Source organism: Marmota flaviventris, chromosome 2, assembly GCF_047511675.1.
Source record: "Marmota flaviventris isolate mMarFla1 chromosome 2, mMarFla1.hap1, whole genome shotgun sequence".
In the NCBI taxonomy this organism is placed as follows: domain Eukaryota; kingdom Metazoa; phylum Chordata; class Mammalia; order Rodentia; family Sciuridae; genus Marmota; species Marmota flaviventris.
In genome coordinates this window covers 16215553-16227954 of record NC_092499.1, presented here as the reverse complement: position 1 = coordinate 16227954, position 12402 = coordinate 16215553, and the positions used below count along the sequence as shown (strand labels likewise).

General features: G+C 37.7%; 1 protein-coding gene across 5 annotated transcripts in view; it reads left to right on the top strand.

Moving 5' to 3' along the window:
- The window catches only part of Zc3h14 (zinc finger CCCH-type containing 14), a 51919-nt gene that overhangs the window by 31253 nt on the left and 8264 nt on the right, over nucleotides 1-12402 (top strand). For 3 of the 5 annotated variants that reach the window (XM_071607615.1, XM_027931565.3, XM_027931564.3), the window contains 2 exons: nucleotides 6942-7016; nucleotides 11541-11700. In XM_071607615.1, the coding sequence (XP_071463716.1) occupies nucleotides 6942-7016; nucleotides 11541-11700 (235 nt within the window). The remainder of the gene's footprint in view (nucleotides 1-6941; nucleotides 7017-11540; nucleotides 11701-12402) is intronic. The other 2 variants (XM_027931567.2, XM_027931566.2) reach the window with 1 other exon arrangement.

Below are 12402 nucleotides of genomic sequence, written 5' to 3'. Positions count from 1 at the left end.
TAATGTATTTTTATCCAGAATCAGCTTTTTATATATCAACATGAAAATGACATTTTGTTTTATTAATTTGTTGTGGTAGTTGGGATTTAATATAGGGGTCCTCCACCACCAAGTGAAACCCCCAATCCTTATAAAAAATTTTATTTTGAGACAGGGTCTAAGTTGCCCAGGTTGGCCTTGAAATTGTGATCCTCTTGCCTTAGCTTCTGGAGTTGCAGGGATCATAGGTGCGTGCTACCACTCTGGCAAAAATGTCATATTTTACCATATTTGTGTGTATGTGTACGTGTTTTTTTTTTTTTTTTTTTGCTGCTCTTGGGGTTCATGCCTACAGAGTGCTCATTTTTGGCTTTCTGTGCTCTGCCTTGTGTAGCTAGCATTTTCTCCATAGATTGTCTACTTTACAGACTTTGTTAAATTTTACCTTCTACGATCCCCTCCCTAATGTCCATATCTACATCAGTGACCTCCATATTTTTTTTACCATACAGTTTTTTGTAAAGTCATTTTAGAATGTGTACACTTAATGTTTATATGTATACGCTGTTGTTTGTATGCTAAAAATTGTTTAAAAAAAATCTTAGAATGATAGGATAGAGATGTAGATATTTCTTTTTTGGGGCTGTAGGGTACTGGGATTGAGCTCTGGGACACTCAACCACTGAGCCACATCCCCAGCTGTATTTTGTATTTTATTTAGAGACAGGGTCTCACAGAATTGCTTAGTGCCTTGCCATTGCTGAGGCTGGCTTTGAACTTGCGATCCTCCTGCCTCAGCCTGCCAAACTACTGGGATCACAGGCGAGCACCACGGCTTCCAGAATGGATATTCTAATGTAGAATTTTTTATACTTTAGTGAATTTGAAGCCAGTGCTGTATTTATGGCATTTGTAAGTTCTTTACTTGATGTTTATGAACTCTCCAGGAGAGACTAAATGAGTATTACACATAGATTTTCATGAGATAACGTACCCGTAAACCCATCTTAAGTTGAAAATATCCTTAGTCACAAGTGCAGACTAGAAGTCTGAATAGCTCATGTAATTTATTGAATATAACAGACTGTGGAGTACAGTACTGGTTACTGCCACTGCCCAGCATCACAAAGAGAATATCTTACCACATATCACTATCCCAGGAGAGATCAAAATTCAAGGTATGGTCTCTGCTGGATGTGTATTGCTTCAATCCCATGGTAAAATTGAAAAACTGAAGTTAAAGCATCATAAGTTGGGTGATGTGTAAATTTGTCTATTTCATCTTGGACCGGAAGCACTATGAAAGATTCTTAGTAAAGCTTTTTTATTAGAGCAAACAAGAAAAATTCCCCTTCCAACCTCCATTCTGCTCACTGACTTTCTTTGAGTTAAGCACTACACTTAGAAGTTTGCTGTGTGTTAGTATAATCTAGTAGGTATTTTTCATATATGTGAATGTGTATACCCTTGATGTATCAAGTGGAATTATATGTTATATGTATGCATACATACATGTACATATAAAATCAGAACTATACCATATGGAGTCCTCTGATATTGTATTCCATTTGATGTATCATGGAGAGATGTGTAACATCATAGTAAATATCAGTATGAATTCAGGACCCAGACTGTTTAGGGTATTAATCCAGGCCCTGCAACTTACTAACTCTCCTTAACTTTCAGTGTCCCAGTTTACTAACCTGTGAATAGGAATTAACAGTTGTATCTACTTCATGATTGTGAGTAGTAAATGTTAAAATATACAAACTTTTTCTGCTGCTATTTACATTAGAATCTTTGTGAGAGCCTTATTTTGCATTCTAAAATTGGGCTGGGTGATAGAGGAAGTATCATCTGGGCTCTCATTTAGGTTTTGTTTCTTTGTGATTTATCTCCATTGGACTGCTTGCCTGCCTTTTTCATTGACGTTGTTTGCTGCCCTCTAGTGAACAAACTAGTTAGCAAGTGCTGCTCTTAATGTTGACTGTAGATATTGTCTGACAGCTGGTCCTCTTAAAAAAAAATCTATATGAATCTAGAGCCATGTCAATTTTGCACATTATTTTCTGCCTAAATTAAATTTTGAAGAGTGAGATTTATGATTCGTAAAATGAAGAAATAAAGGTATAAATTTCAGCAGTTAGCCTTTTCTTTGTTCAGTTATTGTGAATGATAGCTATTTGGGAAATGAAAGGCTGCAGTTTTTTTTTTTTTAATATTTTTTTAGTTGTAGTTGGACACAATATCTTTATTTATTTTTATGTTTTGCTGAGGATCAAACTCAGCGCCTCCCATATGCTAGGTGAGTAGTCAACTGCTGAGCCCCAGCCCCAGCCCCAAGGCTGCAGTTCTTTAAGAAGTCTTTTTTTGAGCCAGGTACGGTGGTGTACACTTTTAATCCCAGCAACCCAGGAGACTGAGGCAGAAGGATCAGAAGTTCAAGGCTAGCTTCAGCAATATAGAGAGACCTTATCTTAAAATGAAAAATAAAAAGGGTTGGGAATGTGGCTCAGAGGTTGAGTACCCCTGGGTTCAGTCCGTAATACCAAAACAAAAAACAACCCCCCCAAAAAAAGCCTCTTATGAAGAGGTTGTAATAATGTCTACATACTTGGTATGCTTTGAATTTGTACAGCTTATTTTTTTTGATTGGGGAGTAAACCAAAATGAAAACAACTTTTCTCAAACTAAAGCCATGGAAAGATTTTTGATGTTAATGGACCTGAAAACTTTAATACTGTGAAGATGGCAGTAGTCCCCAAGTTGATCAACAAGTTCAACTTAATCTCTGTTGAAATACTAGCTGGCCTTTTGGTGGAATTTGGCAAACTGATCCTAAAATTGATATGGGAAGAAAAGTGTACCTAGAATAGCCACAACTATTGAAAAATAATAATTTTGGGAGGGGTTAATGTTTCTCAGTTTCAAAACTTGATACTCAAAGCTGTAGTAATTCAGACTCTGTTGTCCTGTCATAATGTTAAACATGTAGGCCAATGAAACAGTATTGAGAGTCTGGAAATGAGCTCATACATTTATGATTGGTTTTTGGCAAGGGCACTCAGACAATTCAGTAGTGGAAAAAGAGTATTTTTTTTAACGATTAGTGCTGGAACAGCTGGATATCCACACACAAAAGAATGAAGTTGAGCCCTTACCAAATATAATGTATAAAACTTAACTAAAAATTGATCAAAGAACCCACATTGAAGAGCTATAAATCTATAAAACTCTTAGAAGAAAATAGTTGTAAATCTGTATGATCTTGGATTAAGGATTCGTTTTTTTTTTAATTTATTTTTTTATCTTTTAAATAATTAGTTTCTTAGATATGATACTAAAAGCACAGCAACAAATAGATGAATTTCATCAAAGTTAAAACCTTGTGTTTCAAAGAATACCATCAAAAAAATGAAAAGACAACTCAGAGAATGGGAGAAAATACCTGAAAATCACACATCTAATAATGATCGAGTGTCAAATCAAGCCTATCCTTAATTCCACACCTTAAGTGCAGTTGAAGTCCATTTTTCCATATGTAATTTTTACAGAGATTTTGTGTGTGATTATGAGTCTACTCACCTTCCCTACTCATATTCTGCAAAGATAATGCCAGTGCAGTGCTATTTATACTGTTTTCAAGGGGAAATGAAATTTAAGGTAAAATAAAATACACAAATAGCCACGGCTAGGCATGGTGGCACATGTCTACAATCCTGTTCACTTGGGAAGCTGAGGTGAAAGAGTAATACAAGTTTGAAAATTATGGTTTAATGGACAAAAGGGAAAAAGTACATTAAATTCATAACATACTCAGATATAAAGCACCTGCTGTTGTTATATTGCTTAATTTAAGGCGTAGCTCCTCAGTGTTCCCATAATATGAAGTAAATAATAGGAAATTCTTTTTGCCGACACATGTCTCTCTTCAACCAATCAGAAACCAGTATGATTTGTATGTAATAATAGGGTTTATTTGGAGAGGACCTATAAGTAGGACTTAGAAGTTACAGCTGGCTATGTATTAGGGCTTCTTAGTTGTAGCCAAGAGAAAATTGGTCTGGTGTGTTTAGTTTTTCAGATTTAAGTTCTGACTCTAGAAATGTACAACCTTGATTTTTCAGTTACAGGTCTTAAAATGTTACTCACTCTTAATACTTATTGAGGTAACATCATTGATCACTGCTTTTACTTTTGATAAGACAATTTAATGGGCTGTGAAGGAAAAATTAACAGATATTTAGAGATAATTTTATGAGAATGTCTTCGAGGTTTCCATCACCATCTCTACCGATTTTCCTCTCACCAGAGCCAGTAGATTTAGGTTCTGTAACAAGTTCTTCTTGTTCACAAAATGAGCTAGACAATATTTCCCACCTTCTAAGGAAAATATCAACTGATATCAATGAAATTAAAGGAATGAAAGCAGCAATTTTGACGGTGGAAGCAAATCTTTTTGATCTCAGTGTTAGAGTGTCTCAGAACGAAGCAAAGATATCATCTTTGGAGGTTAAAATGAATGAATATTCAGCATCGACATCTGAATGCAACAGACAGTTGGAAGATTTTCAAGAGGAAATAGATTTTGAATCACAGTCAAGGGCTACTGATGTAAAAATAATTGGCTTCCTTAGAAATATTGAGAAAGGTAAACTCTGGTATCTTCTAGGTACTCATCGTTTGATCTTTATCTTCCCATACATCTTGACTGTAACTCTGATTTGGAGGCAGTAAGATATAGAAAAGTCAAATTTTTTTGACTACATGATTTAACTTAGAAACCTAGAATTTGTTAGAATTCCACCTATTTTTAGTGGAGCTCTGTCAAATGATATAAAGATGAGCATAGAGACGAAGCAAAACTTTAAAAGTGAGAGAATGGTCCTGTTTCAAGTATCTGTGTGAAATTATTTTAAAATTTATAATTATTATCTACAGTTACGTTAAAGAGACCTGTTATGGTATTTGAATCTGGTATTTGGGTTCTAAGAACATTTTTTTTCTGTAACCTGTCACATGTCAGTTTTTTAGGTGTCCCGTAGGAATACAATTTGACCAAATGACCTCTGGGTTTCAGGTCCGTTTCTCAGAATTTGTGTATTTGCCACGATAATTTTGAAAGGAATTCATCCCTTTTTTTTGGGCACACCACTGAAGAGTAGTGTAATGTAACTTTGTTTTATTAGGAAATAACAAATGAAATATCAAATTGAGTGTTTTTAATTTTTTTTTTAATCTAATGAAATGTGGTACTTGATGAGAGATGGTCCACTTATATATTTGCAGTGATAAAGCAAAGCCTGTCCTTGGGAAACAACACATAATAGGTCCACTGTAGTATGTAACACTTTTTATTTTAAATGTAACACTTCTGTACGAAATTAGCAAGTTAGGTATGTAATATTGTTAAGCATTGGGACGAGAGGATTCAGAGAAGTGTCAGTCCACTCATGCAGCTAATGAAGATATAGTCATTTCTTGACTGTTTTGTATGTAGTATGACTATTAGTAATATTATGAATTAATATTATAAATCTAAAATGAAGAACTAATATGAACCTTTTAATAATGAACCATCATCTTGGTGATGCATGTTCAGCTACTCGGGAGGCAGGAGGATCACAGGTTCTCAAGGCCAGCCTCTGCATCTTAGTGAGGCCCTGTCTCAAAACTGCTTGGGGATGTAGCTCAGTGGTAGAGTGCCCCTGGGTTCAGTCCTAGTTCTGGGGGAAAAAAGAAGTCATATTAGCACTCTTTAATTGAACACCTTTTCAATTGGAGATTCAAACACCTAACAAAGGAAATAGTCTCAGAAATGTGTCACTAGGTGATTTTATTGTCATGCAAATAGGTTTCTACAAACTAAGATAGTTGCAACTGTCACTGGGCAGTATAATCCTGTGGACCAACATCATATATCTGATTCAACTGAAACCTCTTTAGCGGTGTTCTGACCACCTTCATGTTTGCCCATGTAAGGGCCTGGATGCTTCTGAGTGTTGTACCTGTTTGTTGCTCTTTCTGTATTCATCAAGGCCCATAGTTTACTTTTGAGAATTTTGTTTTCATTTTTTATTTGTTCTTTTTAGATATACAGTAGATACACATACATGGAGTAGAATTTATTCTAATTAGGATCCCATTTTTGTGGTTGTAAATGATGTGGAGTTTCATTGGTCATATATTCACATATGAACATGGGAAAGTTATGTTCTGTCTTTTCCTATTTCCACCTTCCCTTCATTCCCCATTGTATAATCCAGTGAACTTCTACTCTACACCCCACCCTCCTCCCCATTGTGTGTTAGCAACCACATATCAGAGAGAACATTCAGCCTTTGGTTTTTTGGGACTGGCTTATTTCACTTAGCATAATAGTCTCCAGTTCCATCCACTTACTGACAAAATGCCATAATTTCGTTCTTCTTTAGGGCTCAGTAATGTTCCATTGTATATACCACATTTTCTTTATCTGTTCTCTGTTGAAGCACCTTTTTTGGACAAGATAATTCTGTCTTTTTCACATTTCACTGTCTTAATCATCAAAGATCAGAGGATCAGTATGGGGGAAGTGAGCAGTATTGGTGAGACCCCAGGTGACAAAGGGAGAATCTGGGTTTGCTGTGTTTATGATACAGTTGACCATGGCCAGTCTCTTGAGGCCCTCTGACTTTCCTCTGACTCTAACTCAGTTCTTCTCTCACAGGTTTTACTTCCAGCCCAAGAAAACTGGCTTCTCAGATGGAGAACCAGGAGTGTCCTTGCTGTTTTTGGTTTAATCTTGAGTACAGCTTTTTCTTATACAGGGATATGCCTGTGGTCTATAAATATTATCAAAGTGTATTGTCAAAGCTTTGTTTGTTGACTTTTAATTAAGAACTCAGAAAGATTAATTTCTAGGAAACAAATGCTGGTATTTGTATTTTAAGTTTAGTGAAGTTTTAAAATTTATATTCTAGGAACTCAACAGAGGCAATTATTATCCCGACTGCAAATTGACCCAGTAATGGCAGAAACACTGCAGATCAGTCAAGGTTGGTAATAAATTTTCACTGTAATTAGTAGTTTTCTGTTGCCATTGCCATTCCTTACCCCTCATTCATTGTGTCTTGTATTTCTTAGATCCTGCCCTAAGATGTTACACTTAGATCTGTGGAAATATTTTAGGGCTTGGAGATAAGATCTGCATTTTCCTCATATTGTATGGTGTTTTTATTTTTTACCTCATTCAAAACCTTTTTCCTGCCATTCCTCCTTGAATCCTGGCTGTTCATTCTCTTGCTGTCAGGGACAACTCAGGTTCTCTAACTTGCTCTTCCTTGTTAACCCCCTTTTCCACTACCCTGATGAGCTTTAGAATCCTGTACTTTACCCACTAGTCTTATCCTCACTTTGACTTCACTTGAGAATCTTATTGCCAAGGCCACATATAGAACGTGTTTTAAAACCACTGTCGTATAATTGTTTGTCTCTCTCACCCCAGACATACATACCACGGGGGAATTCAGGACTGGGGTGAGTGCTTTAGTTGTTTCCTCAGTGCCCAACCCCTTCCACCTGGCACATTCAGTGCCTAATAAATTCAGGGGACCATGGGATACCTGAAATCTATTTTCCTCCTTTCTTCTGTTTACCCAAAGTCTGCTCTTTGTTAGAAGTTCTGGTCCTTGGACTCCTTCCCTTTCAACCCCTTTCTGAATTTTCTTCACCCTACAGTACAGAAATACAGTGTCTGTATTCCCTTACCCTTCTGCAGCTCTCTATCCCAGACAGATACCCTTTCCTTCTCTACGGATTCACCTTCATGCAGGTGCCAGATCCTACCCATCTGATGAGCATGACCATGTCACCATCTTCCTCCAGCTTGTCTCTGCCTTTCCTCTAGCTTTTTGCTTTTGCCTATGAAGTGTTGAGATGCTTTCCAGTCTTTATTTTACCCTCTCATCTTCCAGCATTCCATCCTGCTTTAGACATAGTAATTTTTCCCCCCAGAAGTTTGACAATCAAGGTCTGTATACGCTAGACTCACTTCATCGGCTTTTGTGCATTCTTTTTTTTTTTTTAAAACCTGCAAGTGCACATAAAGTTTGAAGTATCAAGTAGTTATTGTGTGGCTCATGAATGACTATAGTCCTTAAGTTCCTATCCTTTTTATCCCTGAGAAATCTTCAGTTTTTGCATATTCTACTTTTAAAAAAAATTTTTGAACATACCAATTTTGTTTCATGTTTGTAATACTTTTTATCTGAGAATGCTGAAGGTTTCTCACAATTCTTTGGATTTTTTTCTTCCTTGGTCTTGTTTTCAAGTTGTTTGTTTTGACTGTTTCATGGTAGAGGCTTTCCCTGTGGGGATCCTTGGTTGTCTCTTACTGAGTGAGGCATTCAAAGTGGATTGATATTTGGTTCATGGGTTTGGGCGTGGGGGCTCTTGACTTCATATTTGAATGTAGGTCCTGTTATTGGGAGTTATTTGTCTTTCCTGTCTAGTTTTGGAGTGCCTTTAGGCCTTTCTTCTCAGGGTGGTTAGCTTTTCCAAAGAGGGCTGCATGGTGGGTTCCTCAGCATTAATTATTATGCAATGTTTACCTAACATACCTCCCCATTTCAGTGTGGACTTCTTTCAGTATGGCTTGGCATCCCTTGATGCAGGGATTCTCTGTATTTACCTTCTCACAAGCCTAAAATTCCACTGTTTTTGGTTTAATGTATGAAATGATTAAAGGTTATTTGAAAATCTACTACCTTTTAAACAAATTTTCATAATAAATATTTAGGTTGTTTTGTTGTGGAATGTGCTGTCAAAGACCATACTCTTTCATCCCTAGGCCTCTGCAGCACATCTCCACATCATTCAGAAGGTCTTCACTGGAGAGGTAGGGGTAGGTGTGGTGAGGGTCAAACAAATCAAATCAGTAGAATTAGTGTTTAGGAAAGACTGATTGCTTCTGAAGTGGACCCTTGAGCAGCATACCCCTCTTATGCCCTTCCCCTTTGCTGAAATTTCCTGGGCTTTTGGAGAATCTCATGATCTAAATAGGATTGCATTGTTTTGGCTTAGAATTCAGTTTTTGCAATTCTGTTATTAATGCCTCCTCATCTGTTTTATACTTTCAAAATGTTGTTTTGTCTCCTTTTATAATTACTTTCTTTGTAGGTATATGCTTTGTTGTTTACCACTTGGGCTGGGTGATGGGTACTCAGTGGTAGAGCACTTGTGGCACATATGTGAGGCACCACAGATTTTTAAAACTAATCTTTATTGACAGTTTCATGGGGCTTCAGGAGGGAACAAAAGTAATGCAGGGTCAGCTTGCTCTGTCTACCAGAAGACATCTCCCACTCTCATCTGCTTGTGACCCAGGCTGCTGATGGGAAGCTTACAGAGGTGACCTGGTGGCTGGTATATATGGGAAGCTGTGGTTTCGACACACACTTCCCTAAGCTCTGAGGCACATGACGCTTGCTTTCCATGTTTTCTTCGAGTTTTGATCCTTTGGCTTCCAGGACTCTGCTCTATTTGTTATTCCTATTCTCTAACAGCTTCTCTTCTCCACTGCTCCTCAGAAGGTAACCTCTTATCCATATCCCTGAGCTAAATTTTTTTGTGTTGCAGGGGGCGGGGGGCAGTACTGGAGCAATAACCCCGGGGTGCTCTACCATTAAGCTTTATCCCAGCCCTTTTTATTTTGAGGCAGGGTCTTGCTAAATTTCCCAGGCTGTCTTTGAACTTGTAATCCTTCTGCCTCAGGCTTCTGAGTAGCTGGGATTAAGTGTGTGCCACTACACCTGGCTCCTCAGCGTTATTTTAATCTCGGTTTTGTGTTTCTCACCAGGTGTGAACTAGTGGAACTACTTTCTTAATACAGGGGGAGGAAGGAATGCTGCAGCAGATCAACTTCTGGGCTTTGCCTTTGCCAGTCAGGAAATCTCGGTGCGCAGTTAAAGAACTGGGGGCTATGAATTGGTCATCAATAATATGGAAAAAAATACTGTTTTTCAGGCTTCCTAGGAGGATTCAGTGAGGTGGCAGCACTGAATTAATCTCTGCATCTCTCTCTCCTCATCTTGAGGGTCAAATCTGTTTTCTTCCTAAACATCTAAGAATTCCACAAAGACTTGAGGCTAAATATGTCTAAAATTGAAATTTACATTACCTTTTAAATCTTCTCTTTTTCCTGTATTTCCCATCTCATCTTTTTCTTAACCATCTTGTTCCCCTTTGCCATCTTTTCTACTCTTGCTGGGGAGAGCAGGGGTGTCCCTTCCTGATAAGGTGGTTCGAATGGCAGCTCTTGGGACATCCTGGTGCTGATGGGGTGTGGAGTGTGTCTTCTCCCCCTCTCAGATATGTTATAGGGACAGAGGGTTGAAGAATCTCAGAACTCATGTCCTTCTGTAACACTGTTTTTCTAAAAACCAACTTGGTCATGTCACTTCTCTACATAGAAATCTGTTCATTTGTCATTACTTCCAGACCAGAATCCAAAGAATTGAGACATAAAACGTCCTTCATTGTATTCTTGCCACTCATCTGCTCAGCCTTCTGCACACAACCTGTGCAGCCACTCCACGTTTCTCCTTTTTCTCATAGACCTTGTTAACTCCCTTGTTTTGCCACATGTGCTTTTCTTTGCATGAAGTGCTTTCTTTGCTCTCTGGCACTCATTCCTTTAATACTCACTCAACTCTTCATCCTTGGCAAGCTTTTCCTTGATTCTTCAGTTTGAGCAGGTTGCTTTGTATTTTCCCAACACTTGTTTGTATCCCTTTGAGGTCGTGCTGTTCTGGAATTGTGTATATGTCTATTTTCCCCTCCTTTTCTTTGTGTATCTGGCATAGTACTCTCAGCTGTGTAGTAATTATTTGTTCAGGAGTGAATATCCTGTGAATTTTGGTCCCTGTTATTAAAAAATATTAAATTTAGTTGGTGGCATACTGATAGGTCAGCCATATCCATTCTGGGCTGTAGGTCTCATATATTATAGTCAGTCTCAAGCATATTGTAGATGATACGAGCTTGTGGTTATTTGCATTGAACGTCAGTGTAATGCCCATTTGTGATAATTCCCTTTCAAAGTAGTCCTCTATCTACAATCAGGTAGAAAATAAGCCACATGAATTATTTTTAGCAGGTTTTGTTCTTCTCTGTAAGGACTACTGTGTAGAATGAGCAAAATAGATTTTAGAAAAGTAGTTCAACATGTGTATCATGATTCTAGGCATCTATAATTCTCCATGTCTTTAGAAAAAACTGTTCTGCTTTTAGTGGTTGATAATATCCTTTTAAATGAATCTCAGGAGAACCTTTCTCTGCTGTAGGCAGGGAGTGTTCATTCAAGTCATGTGTAATGTGCCATATGAGGAAGGGACTACTTGAGTTCTTTGAAAAGATGTTTGGGATAGAATTACAACACTTTTCATGAGAAGAACCAGTTGTGATTTTCCTTTGAAAGTAACTGTAATTTATAAAAGATTGACATTCTTCTCACATGTGTGATGTTGGGAATAAAAGGTGTATTCAAAAGTAAACATTTATGGCCAATTTTTTTGGCTCAGATTACTATGACATGGAATCCATGGTCCATGCAGACACAAGATCATTTATTCTGAAGAAGCCAAAGCTGTCTGAGGAAATAGTAGTGGCACCAAACCAAGAGTCGGGGATGAAGACTGCAGATACCCTTCGGGTACTTTCAGGACACCTTATGCAGACACGGTAGATGGTTTCTTTTTCTTGTGTAGCTAATTTGTGTGATTAGATAGTGCAGGTCTACCAGTAGTTCCCAGCTTCCCTCCTCCCTGCCCCAGTTTCCAGCAGTGGGTGCTTTTATTGATTCAGTAGCTAGGCCATGAATAGTTACCTGAATGCAGTTTTCAACAATTCCAGTTCATCTTTCTTATTCAGAAATCCATTGATCTACAAATAAAACTTAGCATATAATTTAGCTCAGTAAGAGTTTTTTTCTTTATGCACATGCACAAAATGAAATTTTAAAAGCCAGGTAACCAGAATCAGGACATTTTTCTAAAAACAGTTTGTAGATTGAGTTTGAGAGATTCTTCCCTTAGAAAATGGTTCAAGTATTCTATAAAGGAAGAAAAGTACAGATAATAAAATTAGTATAGACATAAAACTGCTGGCCATTGTGATCTGGGCATCTGTGTTAATTTTTTGGTTTTTTTTTCCACGTTAACCTAGGGAGGATCAGGTGGACAGTGGAGTCAGTGTTGAGGGGAGATTGTCTTTAGTAAGCACAAGTTAGGTCACTGGTGATGCTGCAGTGACTAGGCATGGCCACCTTGTGTTATCAGGAATCCTCTAATGCTGTACTTGGAATCTTAGCAAGTCTTTTTTTACTGAACCAAACACCAAGCAAGGGAGTAATAGTTCTGCTGAAGAGCACTTTAGGAGCTCAGC